Source organism: Macrotis lagotis, chromosome 1 (genome assembly GCF_037893015.1).
Source record: "Macrotis lagotis isolate mMagLag1 chromosome 1, bilby.v1.9.chrom.fasta, whole genome shotgun sequence".
NCBI lineage: Eukaryota > Metazoa > Chordata > Mammalia > Peramelemorphia > Peramelidae > Macrotis > Macrotis lagotis.
This window is the reverse complement of record NC_133658.1, coordinates 198,022,409-198,044,048: the sequence shown is the minus strand read 5'-3', so window position 1 is coordinate 198,044,048 and position 21,640 is coordinate 198,022,409. Positions and strand designations below refer to the sequence as shown.

Here is a 21,640-nt window from a genome sequence, read left to right as displayed (position 1 = left end):
TATATAGATTAAATGCCTATTTGATATTGTATGGAAAATTTCTTAGAAGAGTCTTGGCTTTTGGAAGCAAAGGTGTATGTGTAGTAGAAAACACCATTCTCATTAGCCCTCATAACTCTTGGAAGTTACCACAAATAGTGTTAGGACCAGGGATAACTAATAGAGGAAGCCTCTCTCTCTTATTTGATCTGTTTGGGGATTGGCTTGAATTACATTAGGTTTACCTTATTGTATCAAGTGCTGAACCCAGGGCCAAGAAGACCTTAAGTCAAATTTACTATAAATACTTCCTTGTTTCATTACTGTGGAGGAAGACTTTTAGTTTCTCTGATTCATGGTTTCCTTAATTTTGAAATGAATATTTACCAAACAGAGTTATTGTGAGGATAAAATGAGATAATATGTGTAAAGTGTTTTGAGAACCTGAAGTTTTATATAATTGTGATTGTTTTATATAAATATGATTTATAAAATGTGATTATTATATAATGTGATTATTATTATTTTACATTGAGGACTTTGGTTATTAAAATTATGATTTCTGCTTTAACTCTTTAGTATTAATTTAAAACAATGATCATAGAACTTAAAGCCATAATAGACAATTAGAGATCACTGAGTCCAAATCTCTCATTTTTTAGAGGAGGAAATGGAAATCTGGAGATAAGATGACTTGCCCCAGATTACACAACAAATGACAAAGCCAAGATTTGAAATCAAGTTCTCCGACTCCTAAATCAGCAATCTCTGATAAAACATGCTGCCTTTTACAAATGTTAATCTGATGCCATCTAATTAAAATATTCATTATTCATAATCAAATGAGACAATATTGTAAAATGATTAGCACAGTTCTTGGCTCTGTGCTCTATTATTGTGCTCAATGAATTATGCTATATTTCCTCTCATGGTACCATATATTATGCCATAAATACCAACTACACACTGAAAAAATTCTTGACTTCTTTTCTTCAGGGTGATATTAGTTCTATGTTATGTGTGGTGCTATTTCATTCATTTCTCTATTGATGCTATTATCCATTAAAAATGCTTTATTATGGTGTGTCTGATTGCAAGTGATTCTGTATAACCTTTTGACTCTCCTTCCTATGAAGTATTCCTTTAATTCTATGGGTGTACAGATAAGTGCATATCACATTAATGTATTTGTTATAATATTAGTAAAGAATATTTCTTTAAGTTTTAAATAAGGGAATATATTCATTCATAGAAAAAGAGAAAATGAGAAAGTAACTCTTTCTAAACTTAAACTATTAATTTGATGAACTGGATAGTTAACTGCTGAAGTGTTTTTGTTTGTTTGGGGAAATTTGAAAATGGGAAAGAGATGCCAGTATTCAAAGATTCAGATGCCAATATGAAATTTGACTGTTTTTTTCAGGTGTATTGCTGAAAGAATCTAAGTGGACAAAGATGTTCTTTGGAGAAGGACAGGCCTCACTGTCATTTGGTCACCTGAATAAGGATGATGAAGGCCTTTATACTTTAAGGATCATTTCAAGAGGAGGCGTGACTGATCACAGTGCTTTTATGTTTGTGAGAGGTATTGCTTTTATTGTCTGAATTTTATTTTCACTTCATGGATCTGAATTTACTAGAGACTAGGGTTTCTAAATCTTTTCTTTGCTATGGATCTTTTTGGCAATCTGACAAATCTATGGACTCCTCAAGATAATATTTTTAAATGTGTAAAATAAAATACAGGAAGTCAATTATATTGAAATAATTCAGAAATTGAAATTTAACATTAAAAATGTTCATATTTAGCTAATTGGTGTATTGCATACACCTTCCAGGTTAAAAGACATTGTTCCCTCTGCACTTTTTCATCCTCATGGATTCTTGGTTCACCTTTTCCCTTAATCTCCCATGAAGCACTTGCCCATGACACTACAGTCTAACCTTTGGCTCTTCTTTCTTCTTCTTCTTCTTTATTTTTTCTTTTTCTAATTCTTTTTTCTTTCTCCTTTCTCAAATGATGAACACGGACTTTGTTTTCAGTTTGTTTTCCATGAAGACTAAAGTAAAAAAAATATTGTATCTTGGGATTTTCTGTTATAGACTTCCTTGCTCTATATGCCTAACTTGTATCTGTTGCATATGCATCTTTGAGTTCTCTTATTCCTTTAATATTTCTTGTACTGGCACATCACTGTGCCTTGCCCTTATTGTCCCTCACTCATAAGTGAGGAAAATAATAGTACTGCTCAAATAGACTTACCTGACAGGTGGAGATGAAAAGAAAATTTTGGAGAAAGATGACAATATACTCATATTATGAAATGTTCATTATTATTTTTATACCTTAGAGACTGGACCTAATGGTCACAGTGTTAAATTCTCACCTGGTAGCTCTAATTGCCAAAGAACTATTTCTTTGGAACACTAAGCTACAAAAGATATATTTGTCACATTCTATCATAGGTAGATTACTTTCTAAAAACAATCATTCATCACAATCATAGCATGTAGTAGAGAATTTGGATATTTTGAAGAAAGAAATATTAATCACAGGGTATATATATGTATATATATACATACATTATATATATATATATGATATATCTGAATACTTCCTACTTTCTTTTTAAAAATAGACTTTATTGATGTCTTCCATTTTTTTCCTGTATCTCTCTCCTTTTATCTTGACTGCAGAAGGCAAATTAATAAAACCAATCAACACACTGAAAAAAAAATTGCTCTTATATGCAATATTCTATTCCTCTGCAAAAGTGTGTGAGAAAATGAGGGCTGAGGTGTGTTTTCATATCTTTTATTTAGCCTAATTTACATTTTCATAAATACCTAAATCACTGGGAAAAATAGTTAATGAAGGTTGAAGATTCAGATAGTTATTATAATTTTTAGTTATAGGATTTTTCCTGAAAAATTTCCCAATCAGGTTTTCCCCTTGTATACTTTCAAAAGGTATCCTGGTGTACTATAAGAATCCATATGACTCTTCTTTAATTGGGTCTCATGTCAGGGTGAACACAGCTCATTATTATTTTTCTATATTTAATGAAAACCTACAGAAGCATCATTGACTCATATTTTAAATAAAGACAATAATAGTTATCCTAACTCACATGTGAGCAAATGTTTTGATAAATATTACAGCTCTTCAGGAATGCTAATTATCATTATCATTATCTTTTTAGGGATGGATCTATGATTTCATTTGTGTAGTGAAATCCTCATGAGGAAATTCCTTCTAATGTATGTCAGTACCTGCTGTTCTGAGTCTTAAAGAGGTTCCTGGGGGTAATGACTTGGCCAGTCTATATGGGTCAATTATGGAATATATGTGTCAGAGGAGATTTGCACCCCAAATTTTCTGACTCCAAGATCTAGTGCTATCCACTAAGCTGTGATGTCTATTCATCAGTAGCATACCTTTCCTGTTTAAATGATGAAAGTTTTCAACATTTCTTTCAAAATCCTTCCCTTCCATTTTACTTCTGGTTGAATATAATCTAGTTTAAAATATTTGTGATATGCTTACAATATGCAAGGCATTGTACTGAATTAGAGAAATTCAAAGATTAAAGAACAATAATACTTGTTTTCAAGGTTCATATTAAGGAAGTGAGTAGGGACACACATAAATAAATAAATAAATAAATAGAAGGGCCAGAACTCTAAAAATTGGAGACTGAGACAAATCTTGGACAGAAAGTAAAATATGACCTGAGTTTTTAGATAACTAAGGATTATAAAACATTTAGGAGTGGTGGGAGGGCGTCCCTAGGCATGTAGGACAGTCTGGGATAAGGCACAGAAGAAAGAAATGGAATGTCCAATTTAGAGAACAGCTAACTGATCATATTGACTAGAATAGAGAGCTAGTAAAAGGGATTAAGATAAACTAAGTCTTTCAAAATAGACTGGATGAGAAGAAACTACTAAAACAATCAGATTTGCATTAAATGATCACTCAGAATAATAGGTCATGGCTATGTGTATATCAAGTAGCTCCCTCTCTATAAGTTATCAGCCCTCCTTGTGGTCCCTTTTATTGCATACAGCTTCCGTGCTTCTAACCATATAAAGTCACATGTAATATTTGTTATTTAAAGGAGGTCAGTCACAGTTGAGTTTTAGAACATTGTTCCTGTGGTTTTCTTTACTTTATAATAGATCTGTGCCTTAGATCTTCTGCTTCTTTCTTTTCTATCTCTAGTTCCTACCTGGCCTCTGGGGACCTCAGATTTGCCCAACATTTTTACTTTAGGTACCAACCAATGTCCCTCTTCCTTTAGCATGAAGTACATGGATTATTAGAGATGGAAGAAGATTCAGAAATAATCTGATGCAAGCTATTCATTTTACAGATAAGAAAACTGAGAGGTGAAAGGACTGACATAGCTTAAATGGATCCTATGGTTCCAAATCTATTGTTCTTTTCACCATCTCACATTCTTTCTCCCCTTGTACAGGTGAATACAGTTATGTCTACAGATACATGAAGGAATATTTGTACATTCTTTCTGACCTTATCTTATTACTCTCTTTGCTCTTTGGAGGGAGTGAGACCTAAGCAGGACAATTTCATATCTGCTTCAAATTCATTTGGCAGAATGTGTCCTCAGCAAACTATTGGGTTTATATGATCAGCAGAGTTCAATTTCATATCTCTGTAAGGTTCCTTTAACTCAGAACTACCAGATAAATATTCAAGGTTTTCTCTTTGGGGATAACAGATAACTAGAGAAAGAAAGGAGCAAAGACCTTTCTATGCTTACTAACCTCTGTGAACCCTCCCCATTCCTACTCCACCCACCTTAACTCCAGACTCCTAGGATCTCATGTGCCTTTCTTTAAAGTAGCCCCTGAGATGAGGTTGATACTACTACCATTACTCCTCCTCCTCTTCCTCCTCCTCCTCCTCCTCCTCCTCCTACTACCACAACCACTACCACCACTACTACTACTTATGCTAACATTATACATTTATATAGTGCTATAAGGTTTGCAAAATGCTTCATATATATGATAATTTCCTTTGATTCTCCCAAAATCTTGAGAGCACTCATTTTATATATAAAAACACTGAGGCAGACAAAAGTTAAGTGACTTGTTAAATACTTGAGGCTGGCCATGATCTCTGGTCTTCCTAAATTCTTGAGCCTTTCCTTAGTTCCAGTGCTCTATCAACTGTATCTTCTAGTTACCTTATAGGGTTTTTATTAATGTGCAACAGCAAAAATAGTAGTATTAGAATATTTTACCTTTTATATGAACATCCAGAATATATTAAAAGGAAGAATCTCATCAGAAATAAATGGTTTTAATTTGAACAAAACAAGAGAATAAAAACTTGTATCATCAATGTTAGGCAATTTTACTGACTAGCTGGGAAGACATTAAAATGTACCTTCCATTTTGTGTACATAGCTGATGGCAAAACTTCCTCCTACCCCTAACCCATAAAATGTAATCAATGTGACATAGTCTAAATTGCCTTGCACCATCAAGAAGAAGAAAATAATGCAAATATGGGGGAGTGGAACCATTCAGATTATTTTTTTCCCTGTATATTTTAAATGAAAGAACAAATAGCTGGCTCAACAGTAAGATATTCTAAGCTTTTAATCTGCTGAAGGGGATAGTACAAGAAATTGTATAATGTTTACTTGGTTAAGTATGCATAATATAACCATGAATATAAGTATAGAAATACATATTTTAGATTAGACAAGTAAGCATGTTTCAGTGAATTAGTACCCTGAAGTAGATATGTGACTTTCAGCAGTTAGACTTAAATTTTTAAATGGATAAAATGCAAGGCAGAGGGCCATAAAGAGGGAGGAAGTAGATGAGTGAAAGGTTGGCCCAAACACTGCTCAACATTCCATAAAACACGATCAAACTCATAATGGTTTATGGATTTTGGAAAAGAAAAGCATCTATTTTATAATGCTTTGACAAGGCAAACTATAGCACAAAAACAATTCTCATCACTGCAATTTTATTCTAACTGGAAACATAAGAAATGGAAATATTACATTTTATGCTTGTGTGATTTTCCACTTTACTTTTTGGGTCAAATGATGGCCATGGAATTGGCAGGTTGTGGAAAATCTGCAAACATTGTGAACTTTATCAATTGAAGTTCTGAAACAGGACCTTAAAGTTTTCTTATCAAAGGTTCAGGTTGATTACTGGGATTGGTAATTTTTTTTAATCACCTATCAGTGATGACAAGGTCAATTTTTTCTTTATCAAATATAATAAAAACAATATAAATAGGAGATGAGTTTGCTTAAAATGTAAGATTAGAAATTGTGTGACCAGAATAATTTTTCCTCTCTCAAAAATCTTACAAGAAATTTTAGCACAAAGGCTATCTAATCTTGGGTACTAAATCACAGGCATATTAAAGCAACAGAAGTATTATGCAGATCCTATTGATTTGTTGTTATTGCAAGCCTGTGATGATGAAATTATGTCCTGGAATAGTATTATAAGTGGGTTACATGGTTGCCCTTCTGTTTTGACCAGAAATACACTTCTTTCTTATCTGTTCCAGATGCTGATCCATTAGTTACTGGGGCCCCAGGAGCTCCCATGGATGTTCAGTGCCATGATGCTAACAGAGATTATGTCATTGTGATGTGGAAGCCACCAAATACAGCTAGTGAGAGTCCTGTCATTGGCTATTTTGTTGATAGGTAAGTAGATGTCAAATTCAAATTCTTCTGAGACTTAAATGACATCCAAAATTATCAGTAATACTGTGAAAGTTACATTAGAATATTGCATTATATATTTATTTATTGTGACACTTCAATTAAGTATGTGGTACCCTATGGTTTGGTGCTATTTTTCACTGTGGAGAGCAACTTTGATAACTTACTTTTTCAATGAATTGCATCAACATGGTCACATTGCTAGTATATGTAGTAAAGGTGATTAGGGAAGCCAAGAGAATATCTCATTTTAACCTTCCCCATTAACATAAACCTCCCTAATTCCTTCTAAATAAATCTTTCTAGTCAAGTTTTATATATTGAAGGTTTAATCCATGGGTACTCAAAGAGTATGCTATCAAAGTTCACACTTCATCAAGGTTTTAATTATGGATCTAATAAAGGAATGTATTTCTGTTTTACAAAGACCAGCCTAGCTAAATACAGAGAGGCTTAAATTACCTTTTTGGATGAAGTTTGTGTGTGTGTGTGTGTGTGTGTGTGTGTGTGTGTGTGTGTGTGCCCTCTGTTATAGCAGGCTTGTTATTTGCATTTAAAATATTGAAATATTGATGGAAAAGAAGACTTGTTTTTGAGGACTTGCTATTTAATTCTTTCTTTTCTCGAAGGTACAAAATTCAACCATAATTGCATGTGATAACTTGTTAATGTACTTATTGATCTAGGCTATGTTTCTCAATTCTTTTCTTGTCATATCTAGTAGATCAGCTAAGTGGTGCGATGGATAGAGCACTATCCCTGGAATCAGGAGAACTTGAGTTCAAATCTGGCCTCAGACATTTAATATTTACTAGCTGTGTGACCTTGGTCATTTAACCATGATAACCTCTCATCCAGGGTCATCTCAGTCATCCTAATCATATCTGGCCACTAGATCCAAATGATTCCAGAGGAGAAAGCGAGACTGATGACTTGGCACAGCACCCCCTCACTCAAATCCAATTCACATACTTATCATGTCAACACCTCCCTGCTTGTCATAGTCATCTTATAGAAAGAAGGACAACCATCATCTTCAGACTAATTTCAATATTTTTTCAAGAGATTTGACATGGAGTTTATATGAATATTGAACTGATTACTTAGTCTTAGAATCATTAGTTTCTTTTGGTTTGGTTTCATTTAGACAGAATAGGGTCATAGAAAAAGAACTAGGCAGTGCATTACTGACAATACAAAAAGAGCTAAGAGATGGTCCCTCTCTTCAAGGAACTCACAATCTAATGGAGGAGACAACATACAAATCTATACAATAATCTATACAAACTACATACAGAATAAAAAGGAAATAATGGAGGGTAAACATTGGACTTAAGAGGGTTTGAGAAAGGCTTACTACCAGTAGAAGGTAGGATTTTAGTTGGGACTTGCAGGAAGCAGGAAATACAGGAGGCAGAAAAGAGGGAGAACAAATCAGGCATGAGAAATAGTAAGAGAAAATGTCTAGAGCTGAGAGATGGAGTATCTTGTTTGTGGAACAGTAGTGCCACTGGATCAAAGAATATCTAGTGGGGTGTGGTATAAGGAATAAGAAGCCTTGAGGGGGTAAGGGGAGCTAATAGAATTTATGAGTAGGAGAGTAACATAATTGAAATTGTGCTTCAGGAAAAATCACTTTATTTAATATATGTTTATATATTTACATATATTTAACAAGAGAGGCACTGAAGTGGGAAGAGAGTTATAACAGGAAGGCTATTATAATAGTTTAGGTATGATATAATGAGAATCTACTCTAAATTATTGGCAGTATTAGGGTAGAGAAGGTGATATATTGAAAGATGTAGCAAAGGTAAAATTCACAGGCATTGGCTATAATTTAGATACAAAGAGTGAAAGATAGTGTGGAATCAAAGATGGCATCTATGTAATTCCGAGTGACTGCAAGGAGGGTAGTGCCCTTGATAATAATGGGGAAGTTTGCAAGAGAGGAGGGTTTTGTGGGAAAATAATGAGTTCAGTTTAGATATGTTGAGTTTAAGATGTCTACAGACGTCCAGTCAGAAGACCTGGACACTGGTCTTGTATTTGGCTTAAATAGCGTTATGTTGGACATATCACAAACTCTTTAAACCACAATTTCCTTTTGTGTTATATAGAGTAAACTGTTTTCCAGACCATACCACAAGATTTTTTGTGGGGCTCAAATGAGATAAAGATTATGAAAATAGTTGGCAAAATTTTAAAGTACAGTAGAAACATATTATTATTGACTTGTTGATAACAGAGGGAGAAAGGATTTGAGTAAATCTAGTGAACTCATTCTATACTATCCCTAGGAGACAATATGAAAACATATTTCAAACTCATAGTCTATGTTATTGCAATCAATGACCCATTTAAATCAAATAATCTTAAAAGTAGAATTGTAGAAACATTGTTGCCTGAAGTATAAGAATATGTTTCAAATTACAAGTATTTAATGCATCAAAGAACTACAACTGGAAGGGATCTTAGACATTACCTTCTCCAATGCTTTCATATTTTATATAAAGATATGTAAACCCACGTGGTCAACTTTATAACTTCAATAAATCTGTGTCTTCATCACTGTGAATACAAACTACAAAGGTACCATGCTATCCACACTTTCTCATTTTGCTCTCCTAGAAATTCTCTGCTGGGTATGCTCCCAACTTGTTAGGTAATTTCTTTTAGATATTTTGATATTATATAGATACTAGTAAAATAGTTTTTGTTTGTATTATGATTTACACCAATAATACACTTCTCCATTGCTCTCTGGACAATATATAAGGCCAATTCTTTGGAGACTTTGGAATTCTGTAAATAGCAGCAAAACAACACTAACAGATAAATAATCAGGACAACTATAACCAGTAATCACGTCAGTTATCCAGCTTCATGAGGGCTACCTATTTGAGTTTTCAACATTTCAACTTAGTATTCAAGAATCATATTGATCTAGCTGAATTAGGGGTTACCCTTTCTGTGAAATACAACCTTCTGCCTTCTCTTTTCCTATTCCTTTCCCCCTCAGCCTCCTTTTCTTCTTATTTTTTTACTCCTTTGCTCTCCTAATATTTCCTTTCTCTTCCTTCTTATCTTTTTTCCTCCTCTGAGTCTTCATTTTTGACATATTTCCTTTCTTTTTTGTTTCCTTCCCTTTTTTTCCTACCACCCCCCTCCTCTTCCTGATCTTCCACTTTTGGCAACTCTGCAACCTTTCTACCATGCCCCCTACTGGGTCTCTTCTGCACCCACTTAGGCTACTTAGAAAGTTTGAAAGAAACTTGTATACCATTCTATTCTAGAAAGGCAGTGATTCAGAAAGATAGGATGATAGGATGGCAATATTCTTTGAACTCCTCACTGCCTCCTTCATTGTTATGAGAGGAACAGGCCTAAGATACATCACAATAGAAGTATATTTCTGACCTGAGTTTGAAGGAGATAGCAAAATCTGTTGGAAATGTTCTTCTTCCATCCTGAACTAGAGAAAAATACACTAATTCTCATCCAGGAAAACACATTTCCCAGACTCTTCAGCCTTCATGAGAAAAACCTGCTTTAGTTACTCTAGTAGAATGATTACTTCTGATCAAGTACACTGATCAGGTTGGCAGTCTAAAAAATGACAAATGCTCCAATAATCAATATATATATTCCATCTCCCTCCTCAACTGTCTTCATGCTAAAGTAAAGAAAAGCTGAGTTTCTTGCACCTATGAACTTAGACTTCTCTGAGACTCAAAACCTTTTCCTTGAGTTTCCAACAGAAACCACCTCCACCCCCTCATTAATTTATAACTAGAGGTATCTTTTATGCTTACACTGAATTGTTTCAACTCTGAAATGTTATAGCTTTTATAAAGCTCACCTCAAGCATCATATTCTATGTTGTCTTTACAATTGTTCTTACTTTCTTCCACAATTTCTTTAATTGATTTTTGTCTCTAATTATATATATATATATATATATATATATATATATATATATATATATATATATCCAAACAAGTGTGAGCTTTCAGGAAGCTAGTGGCTAGTTGGACCTTTAGAGGAAAGGATAGAAAACTAAGGAAAACCAGAGAGGCATGTGGAGTCAGAAAGACCTGAATTGAAATCATGCTTCAAATATGTTCTAACTGAGCATTTGGGTAATTTCTTTTATCTCTCTTATCTTGTTTCCTCAAAGGTAAAGTGGGGATAGCATCTACTATCCAGGATTATTCTGTTGCTGTCATTAAGATTATCAAATAAACTATTATATAAAGTTCTTTGCAAATCTTAAAGCATTATATAAATATTAGCTACCTTGAAGACAGGAACATCCATTTTGCATCTGTGGTCCTATAGGTTTTCAACTTTACTCAACAAAATGCCATCCTTAGGGTAAGCTTATCATTATTCATCATGATACTGCTAATTTAATCGATTTCATTTCCCTGAGATTCCTCCCTCCTTTCTTTTCCTAAAATTTTGTTGGAGGACTGGAGGCCAGAGTATTAAAATCCTCCCAAAGTCTTCCTTTATTTAGGATAGGAGCTAGACTTAGCTCACTCTACTTTGAATTTGCTACTCTGCATGGTTTCAACTCTATGGAATCCAGGTACTTTCTGGAATCCCATTATACTCCCCACCCTTTCCTGTCTCCTTTTGCCTGTTGCTTCACCCTTTAAATTATAAGCTTCTTGGGGGTAGGGACTTTTAAAAAATATTGTTTTTCCAGTGCTTGCCACAGTGCCTGTAACCTAGTAGGCACTTAATATATGTTTATTGGATTTGGATATTGTTGAATTTTTGTCTTCATATCCCTGCTCTGACACTTAGTAAGTATTTAAAGAATATCTATTGATTGCTAGATTTTTTGATTCTGAACTCAAACATAACCCTGTTCTGTAAAAACTGGTCACTCTTTTGAAAATGAATGAATTTTCCTAAAGATGATGGAGCACAAGAAGAGAGATTTATAGATTATTGCTGATATACTTTAATTTCAATGTTTTAGGTTCTGATGAATTTGCTAATTTTATTAAATATTTGGGACTCTAACTATAGCCTAATACTTTTTTTTAGTTTTTTTTGCTAGGCAATGGGGTTAAGTGGCTTGCCCAAGACCACACAGCTAGGTAATTATTAAGTGTCTGAGACTGGATTTGAACCCAGGTACTCCTGACTCCAGGGCCAGTGCTTTATCCACTGCACCACCTAGCCGCCCCCATAGCCTAATACTTTTAAAAGACTTAGTACTTTTTATTTCAGAAACATTTTTTGAAAAGTCACTTGTTTTTGTTATACAAAGTAGCTCCTATTGTGATTTTTGGATTCTAATAAGAATTAATCAGTTGAACATCAAAGATCATATAGTATGGTTGAAAGCACAATATATTAGGAGCTGGGGAATTTGGGTTAAAATTCTCTTTCTACTAACATTTATTTGAATAAGTTTCTCCCTTTTGGCTTCAGTTTCCTCATCTTAAAATGAAAGAGGTATATCATGATACATTGGAAAAAGTTCTAGATTTACCTATTTATTAGTTATACAATAATTTTGGGCAAGTCACCTAACTTCTTCGCACATTGGTATTCTCATATATAATATGAAGTGATTGGAATAGATGATGTCCAGGATTCTTTCCAGTTCTAAGTCCTAGACTATTAGAGTGGTGGTTCTTTGTGTGTGTGTGTGTGTGTGTGTGTGTGTGTGTGTGTGTGTGTGTGTGTGTAAGGAGCAGGGTATTTTATTTTCTATGTCATTGTAGCAACAACATTCTAGCAACAACTGTGTTTATTTTTTGAGGTTCAGCTTAGCTGAGTAGAGAGACACACATTAGCAGTATGTTGATCACTTGGTAATAGTCTCTTTGACCATGGTAGCCCATAAAACAAAGAAAAATTCAAATTGGGCTTCAATATCATGTCTTTATAGTGATGGGAGCAGAATGTCAGAGAAAACATTAACATAAATATTGGTGCTCTAAAAGTGAGGTGTTTGTCCAGTGACTAACAAATAGGCATATGACTGGAAGCAGTGAATTGTGTGAATATTGTCATTCTCACTATAAATGAAATGGAGAAATTATGGGTAATGGAAAGATTGTTTATAGTTTCTTTTTAGGGGGTCAAATAAAGAAGTAGATAAGGTTAGTCTTATTATGAGTTTGCATAAAGAACATGATTTTATGATCATATTTTATTGTTGAGAAAGTGAAGTAGAGAAACTCTGTGAAGAAATTGAAAACATCATTCAAATTAAAGTAGCATACACTTTGATACTCAGTGACCTCAATACAAAGATGAAGACAGTGAAAAATATATTAGAAAATAGTTCTGGAGTATGGAAAAGGAAAATTTGTAGATTACACAGGAGCCTCACATTTATGCATTATAAATACTATTTTTTGAGGAAAGAATATAGAATTGTTCTGGACATGGTGAGAACCAATAATAATCTTAGAAATTGAACCATTATATTTAATAACTAGGAAATGACACAGCACCAAAGTGTCATTTCTATTCCAGCTTATTGTATATAATCTACCAACTTGTTTGAATAAAGATGAGTATTACAAAGCTAAGAAGAAAAAATCAAATAGGAAAAAATTAAAATAATGCCAATTTAACCTATTTAAAGTTTTTTTCTGACATTTAAGTATGGAAAATAGAGAAAAGGACATTATCACTAATTAAAGTCACATCATAAAGAAGTTTAACTGATATAAGTCAATTGCAATAATGAGGAGACCAAAAGAACTTACCTTAGTCTTTGCATATGGTTCTCACTTCTTGAATGAAGAGATATGGAAAGCAATATTAACTTGGAATATAATCTTGTCTTAAAATTTTGCAAAGGTGAATGGGAGAAGGTTATTCATAAAAGTAAGGAGAGGTGATGGAAAGGGGAAAAAAACAGTTTAAAAGAAGTCTGATTAGAGACCCATCTAAGCTGTATCATTCAGAGGGAATTTAAGGATAAAACTGAAAGTAGGACAATAGAGAAAAAATTGGAGAAAACATTCATATTTTTATAGCAAGCTCTTTCTACCATGAAAATAGTAGAATCTATGTAAAGAAAGTAGAAATTACATTGAAGAAAATCCAAAGAAGAAGACAAAAGAAACTGCACAAGATTAAGTATAAACAAAGAATTTGCTTCATAATTTTAAATAATGAAAGGATTAAATTTCTTAATATCTGAAGGGTAAAAAAGATATCTAATGCTTGGAAAAAACTTGCATATTATTATTATTAAAGAATAAATCCAAGAGAATATAAATAATTTCATATTCATCTATTTATCACCATCTGTCTATCTATCTGTCTAATTTTATAAGAATAATCTAAATATGTATCAGACATCTTTGACAAGAGTATTACAAAGAACAGTTTTTTTAAAATGTGATACTTTATAATTGACTATATCTTTACCATTATATAATTGATTAAAATATGTGGAGAATATCAGAACCCCACCGAATGTACTTCTTTATTGAGTATAAAAAAATTATTTGATTCAATACAGAAAAATACTCCTTAAAAGCTTTTTTCATGCATATGCCAAGATTTTATAAGATTCTTTCAATGATATAAAAATATAATTAGCATAGTTTGATGACCTTCAAATAAAATGAGACATAAAACAGGGAGACCTATCCTCACCAAAGATATTCTCCATTGTCAAAGAGAACATTTGTTAATTGAAGAGAGGCACCTTATACTTCCTAGAAAGTGAAGTTCTAAAAATGCTCCTATTGCTAATGACATTGAACTTCACTTTGAATTCAACTTTGACGTATTTCAATTCCCCCCTAATTCATGCTTATATTTATATGTGTATATATGTGTGTGTGTTTATACACACACCTATATATATATATATATATATACTTACATACACACATATACATATATATGTGAATGTGTATGTGTGTGAATAAGCATGCCTTCGCACATACTGCAAATGGTTGATAGTTGGCCCTAGAATTACCTAGGAGGGATAAAATTGACTTTTTTTTTATTGCTTTTGGGAAATTTCAGAGTTCTTTTAATGATCTCAGATTTCAATTTGAAACAGTGATCTATCTCTTTAATATTAGTATTTTCCTGATGATGGTATCTGGCTTTAAGTTAGGAATGCTGTATTCTCTGAAGAATTAAAGTGGAGGATCACCTAAATGGCAATGACAAAGTCTTGTGATGACTTTGAATAGAATGTAATGAATTAAAAACAAGGAATTATAAAGAAGATATATAAATTATCTAATGAAAGAAATGGGTAATTGAAGAATGAGTAATTTAAAAAAAATCTGAGCCAGTCACATGGTAAGAGCAAGAGTTCACTGAGGAACAACAATGATATAGATGTTCTCTTGAGAACAAGTTGTGTTTGATAACTTTGTAGGGGGTAGCCATATAGATGAGATCACAAATCCATTGCAGACAGTATGCAAACTAAAAGGTCAGGTACATTCTTGGTTTTTGTGATGTACTGGCTTATGATTTTTTTCTTTAAATTTCAAGGTGTGAAGTCGGAACTGATAATTGGATTCAGTGCAATGATTCACCAGTGAAAGTCTGCAAATATCCTGTAACTGGTCTTTTTGAGGGCAGATCTTACATATTTCGTGTAAGGGCAGTTAATAATGCTGGAATTAGTCGACCTTCTCGAGTCTCTGAGGCAGTTGCAGCCCTTGATCCTGTTGATCTCAAGAGATTACAAGGTAGGTAACCAATTAGTGACAGTCTAGCTATAATTAGAAACTATGTAAATGTGTGTGTATGTGTGCATACATACACTATACAGGTACATGGGTATAGACTTTCTGTCTTGGCTTTATCTTTCTCTTACCTTGTTTTTCTTACATGGACAAGTCCTGAGAACTTTAAAAGTTGAGTTTAACAGCAATATTCATTTTGTTAATCTCTAGTATTCCTATCAATTCATGTGGTAAATGGATAAAGTTAGGTTAACATTTACACTTCTAAAGCCAAAACATTTAACCTTCTTAATAACAGCTGTGGGAAAAAATCAATTAAATTGCAGTCTTACTTGGTTTAGAATTAAGCTCTTAATAAATTCTTAACCATTTGTGGGGTAATTTCAGATCACAATAACTAACCAAGGTAACTAAGTGACATTTCTGAAATGTAGTTTCATCTAACATTGACTCTTCAAAATTCACTGGACTTTTACTCATTTATTCTAAGTGGAGAGCTATATTTTCTGATTTATTATATCAGCATGCCTATTGAATAATTTCGCCAAAGGTAGTAAAGTGGATTATAATTTATTAGGACAAATTCCCAAAGTGTCAAACCCTTGTAATGCATTGGCAACTTTAATAACAGAATAGAAAGGTGATTCAGTGCTGGAAGAAAAGTTTTTTTGAGGGACTTGATCTTTCTTTATGAAATCTTTTGGTTTTAAGAATTTGTCAACTTTCCCCTTTTGTTTACAGCAATTCATTTGGAGGGAGAAAAAGAAATTGTAATCTACCAGGATGACCTTGAAGGTATGTAGCTCTTCATGATTTAATTTCAGCTGCTTATATCAAAGGAATTTAAGATTATAATTAGAGCCATGAGAGATGGGGGGGAAGATCCCCTTCAAGATCTATTTTTTTTATATAAATAAAGGGGGGGAAGTCACTGAAGTTTGTGAAGCTCATGTCAAAACAGAGGGGAAAACCACTGAAGGCTGTAAGAGGGAATGAAAAATAGGAATTTAACTGTTGGCTGGATTGCTTTCATTCATGACTAACAAAGGTTCTTTCTCTTTTGGTAACTTGATGCAAAAAGAGAGCTATGTAGTCTCCAATGTGACTGCCTGAAGGTAGCTTTGAGTCAGCCTTCCATATTCACTCCACTGGGGGGGTCCAAAAAGACTTTGAGGGTAAAATGTGAATCTCTAATCCTCTCCTGACTACAGACTTAACTGACATACATTTAATCTAAGCATTTAATCTTTATATGAAGTATGCTTCTTAATTAGACTATTCACATCTTTTTTCCAATGTGAATATGGCTTTTAATGATATTTCTTCTGCTTGCTGTGCCTTCCAGATATACCTGGAGAGAGAAAAAACATGAAGAATGAGCATTGGGACCTCTTGATCAGTAGTGCTAAAGATTCTAGTTGAATTTATAATAAGTCTTATTTTTAAAAGTTCAATAGCTAAAAACTTTAAAAAGACTGGATTTAACATGTAGCTTAAGCTGAAACAAAAATTATGAGTACTTATTTAACACAGTGGAGGCTCTAGGTTTGCTGTCCCAAAAGAAAGTTTCTCACTTCCAGAAGGCAGCTTCACATTTCCATAATCATTCCATTGTATCCCTAAATGGTGGTTTCTGTTCTCCTGATTGTATTTATGACTTTGACATAGAGATAGGAAATGAGAATACCAATTAGTCCCAGCAAGAGAATTATATTGAGAATTCCAAGATTGTCTCAGAAAAGAATTATATACCTCCATCCCCCCTCCCCCCCCCCAAATTCTAAAGTTCTGTTTGAGACACAATTGTGGTTTAGTGGAAAGAATGTTGAAACTAGGGTCAAGAGAGGAGGGTTGGAATCCTGGCTCTGAAGTTCTTTCACTTTCTGACTATGGGCAAAACTTATAACTCTTAACTTCAACTTTCTTCCTCTATGAAGTGGAAATAATAATCTGTGTATTGAACTATAGTAGGAAGCATGATTTGTAAATCATAAGGGATTACATGAGTGTGAATTATCAATAGCAATCTCAATGACATTGAAAAGAAAGAAAGATAAATCTGAAATATCAAGTGGCAGAATGAGGGAACAGGAAATTTATGGGATACTAATGAAGAGTGAGATTTGGTCAGTCAGCTTGTCAGAAGTCAGATACTTATTGTATGTAATGCAGAAGCAACCAATAATCTTCTGAATATATGGTAAGGGACATTTTTATAGTAGATCAACCTATGTAAAGTGAGGTACGTAGCCATGAGCAATGAAAGGATATTCTATTTCAATAATATTAATGATGATGGAGAAATTGATGTTGCCTCCATAAAGATGAGAGTTCCTTGAAAGTGAAAAACTCACAACTAATCCTGCTCAGGATTTTTTATTTCATAAGCCTGCAAAGTTCACAGATTAAACTTTTTCCTGGAGAGACAATACACTGCTTGAGGATAGGTTGAACAACAAAGGGCTGAGAGAAAGAAAGAAAAGGAAAACATCCATAAGAGTTGGCTGGGCTTACACTTGAGTGGATCTGGCCACATTGAAGTGAGGCTGTATTTCTCCAGCCACAGAGACTGGGAGCATGTGGTTCTAGCTTAGAGAGACAAAGTAGCCATCCTGAAAAGAAGAAAAGGGAGGAAAAAGAGAGAGCTCCACTCTGGAAGATCTTGCTTAAATAGATTTCCATAGTGGCTTGGACAAGGGTGGTGCTTGGGGAGTGGTTTAGCACCTGGTTCCAGGTATTTTCCAATTCATATGCCACAGGGGTGGCCCTCCAAGGTATGGCTAAGACAGTACTCATTGCCTGTGGGTGGCATTCTATGCACTTTTCTTTTCTGTCCCAAAGGGGTCTTTAAGTCCAACATGGTCATTTCCCTGTGAACTGCTTCACTAACAGTTGGTATTCACAAATAGTTTTAGGGTTTGCAAAGATCTTTACATCTGTTATCTCATTTGATCCTCATAACCTTATGAGGAAAGTGCTATTTTAATCCCCATTAAAAGCTGAGAGACATTTAATCACTTTCCCTGAGTCACACTGTGCTTAAAAAGGATTCAAACTCAGATCTTCCTGACTATGAATACAACACTGTCCATGGAGTCATCTAACTGCCTCAGTATTTTGTAATATCTAAATTGTATCAATGAGGAAGGGAAACAGAAGAATTCTACATTATCTTTAATAGACTGTTAGGGATTTAATTGAACAAGCACTTATTCCTACAAGACTAAGGATTCAAAAACAGAATTGTTCCCCAAGGCTCTATCCTGGGTCCTCTTCTCTCTCTTTGACCTCAGCATTTCTCATGGTCTTAGTCATGATCATTTTGATGATGGGAAAATGCCCTCTCCCTTAAGGAAAGAGTGAGGCTAAAAGATTGGGTTCATTTGAAGGGACTGAAAAACTCACTAAAAGGATGACAAGAAAATGCCCTTAGGGAAAGGGGGGGTTAAAGATCAATTTAGCCCTTAAGTGAAAAATTCAGTGATAGACCATCTGACCCCAGAGGTAAGAGAGGCTTGCATTTTAATTCAGAGGTTGTGCAATAGTTCAGAGATTACTACAAATTCACAAGTTATAAAAAGTTCAAAAAAGCAAATAACAAAGACATTTAAGAAAGGGGAAGAAAATAGCCATTCTTAGACCCACATGGATCCAGAATGGAGGAGGGTGTTGGCCAAATTTTTATGAAGAATCACGCCCACCTCCTGGTCAGGAAGGAATCTGGGAAGAGGGCCAAGAAATGATTCTTCTAGATGGGACTTGGAAGGCTAAGAACCAGGAAAGTGAAGGAGGAGTGAGATGGAAAGGGGTGAGGTTGATTTCTGTTATCTTGGTGAATTTACATTTGAGAAGAGGATCAAACTGAATAATGGAGAGGGAGTCTGTGGCACTCAGAAAATAACTGAAAAGAACAGATAATAGTTCCTTAATATTGTAGGAGAGTCTAGATAAACATTTCTTCTTCAACAATGTGATTATCTCTATTGAGATATCTCACAGATCTAAATTATATATTGAGCCCCAGTTTCTCCCCTGACTTCCAGTTTTACTTCACCAGTTATCAATGTCCTAACTCAAGATGTCCAAAACTGAACAATTTTCTTTTCCTTTAAACCTCATCTCTCTTCCAAACTTCCCTTTTTCTGTCAAAAGCACTGCCATTCTGTCAATCTCCCAGTTTTGTCATCTCTGGATTGTCCCTAGTTTCTCACTCTTCCTCACCTCACATAAGCAATCAGTTGTCAAATCTTCCATTCCTATCCCTCCAACATCTCTCACAACAAAGTCCTTTCTCCTTATGGAGCCACTACACAATGCTTCTTGCCCAAATTATTACAACAACCCTCCTAGTTTATCACTTTAACTAAGTCTCTTCTCACTTTATTTCATCCTACAAACTGCTGCCCAAGTTATTTCCTTAAGTGCAGATCTGACTACATCACTATCCTCAGCCTTAACTGGGGACTTCCTAATGCCAACAGATATGGCTATTAAATCTGGGATCCATAACTTGTTTTTGTTCTTAGCATTTTCATAACTGTCGATGATTGTTTTTCTTTGGAATTCTCTGAATTTTTTTTAAGACATTTAAAAATTATTCTGAAAAGAGGTCCAGATGCCTCATTAGACTGCCAAGAATGTCTATGACATAAAAAAAGGTTAAGTGCCCTCCACTCTAGGATAAATTATAAACTCTGTGTTTAGTTTTTGAAGTCTTTTACAACCCTAATGTTGAAGGGGGAAATATTATCCTATTATCCTATGGGCCTCTGATTTCTTTCTTGTTATTTAGCACCTCAACCCCTTCTAAGATGTTGGGTAAGATATTAGGCTTGAAACAAAACCATTCTCATTTTTTTTATTTTTCCTCTGAATAAAATTAAAGGATAATAGATTCTTAGACCAGGGCTTTGCAAATTAACTAGCAACCATATTAATATAGGTATCATCATCAAAACATCTTCCTCATTGAATGTGTGCTTCATTGTGGAAAGTATGAGAAGTCGGTTGGTTGGTTCTTGTCCTTTGTTGTCAAAGAAGACCGCAATGACATTATTATGTTATAGATGAATTAGAGAATGTCTGACTATGGCTGATCAGACCAAAAAGAGCTTGGAATGATCTACCACAGGTTGGGCACAAATAGTACATGTGAACACATGGGATGTTTAAACTGACTTATCTCATATTTTCTTTGAACTACTTCAATTCTACCTGGGTCATAAAGAGCAGCACCCTCTCTGATGAGGGTATGTCATGCTGTTGGTCCCGTGCCATTGTCTCCCATGCTGCATAAGCAATTCTAAAGTTCTTAAGAGAGATCTTCAGGGTGTCCCTTTATCTCTTCTTCTGACCCCCTTCTGAGCACTTGCCCTATGTGAGTTGTTTTTTGCCATTGAGGGATTTGACAAATTTTAAATGAATTTTTTTTGGGAGAGAGCATATTTAATTCAATATGACAAATAGGAACTTGTAATCAAATGAAGGGCAAAAATTACAAAAGAAATCACTTAATATATGAAACAGTGAGATAAATACAAAGAGTATGCTCAGCAGGGAGGAAATGAGCATGAAATCACCAATGAAGATTCCCCATACAGTCTTTCCCATGCCCAAATTTCTTGATACAATTTGGAAAAGAAAAAAATGAAAAAGATGAAGAGTAAATTCTCAAGAACTGAGTGTACTCTTAAGAACTAAATATTAGCATATTAGATCCAGTTTCAGTAGTCAAATCAGGAGGACTTCAAATGATCAAACCACGATAATCATATCAGAATGAATGATTAATGTATTCAATTTGATCAGTGAATAACAATGTTAAACATCCTAGAATATTATTAGAATGTTTAAGAAACTTTTGAATTTTATCTTTGAGTCCTCTGATTCATCTCATTTAAAAGTTCCAGGATTACCAATGATCTTATAACTGCCAAATTCTATGGCCTTTTCTCAGTCCTCTTTAACTTAATTTCTTTGCAAACTTGGACATGGTTTCTCTCTCATTTTCTCCCCCTCCCCGTGCCCCCCTTCTGTATATTCTCACTTCCTGGAAATGAAACTGATTTCCCTGTTTGCCTGCTTCTTATCAGTATCCTTTACTGCATCATTCATTATCTATCTTTCACCTAAAAATTATGATTGTACTCCAGGGCTCTGTCTTTGGCTTTTTTCTCCTTTCTTTCTACAACTTTATCTATCTATCATCTATCTATCTATCTATCT

At 34.1% G+C, this 21,640-nt stretch overlaps 1 protein-coding gene across 2 annotated transcripts in view; it reads left to right on the top strand.

Annotated features, from left to right (window-relative positions):
- MYOM2 (myomesin 2) overlaps nucleotides 1-21,640 on the top strand; it is a 152,830-nt gene that overhangs the window by 47,495 nt on the left and 83,695 nt on the right. For both annotated transcript variants that reach the window (XM_074209536.1, XM_074209537.1), the window contains 4 exons: nucleotides 1,403-1,564; nucleotides 6,554-6,695; nucleotides 15,219-15,418; nucleotides 16,157-16,210. In XM_074209536.1, the coding sequence (XP_074065637.1) occupies nucleotides 1,403-1,564; nucleotides 6,554-6,695; nucleotides 15,219-15,418; nucleotides 16,157-16,210 (558 nt within the window). The remainder of the gene's footprint in view (nucleotides 1-1,402; nucleotides 1,565-6,553; nucleotides 6,696-15,218; nucleotides 15,419-16,156; nucleotides 16,211-21,640) is intronic.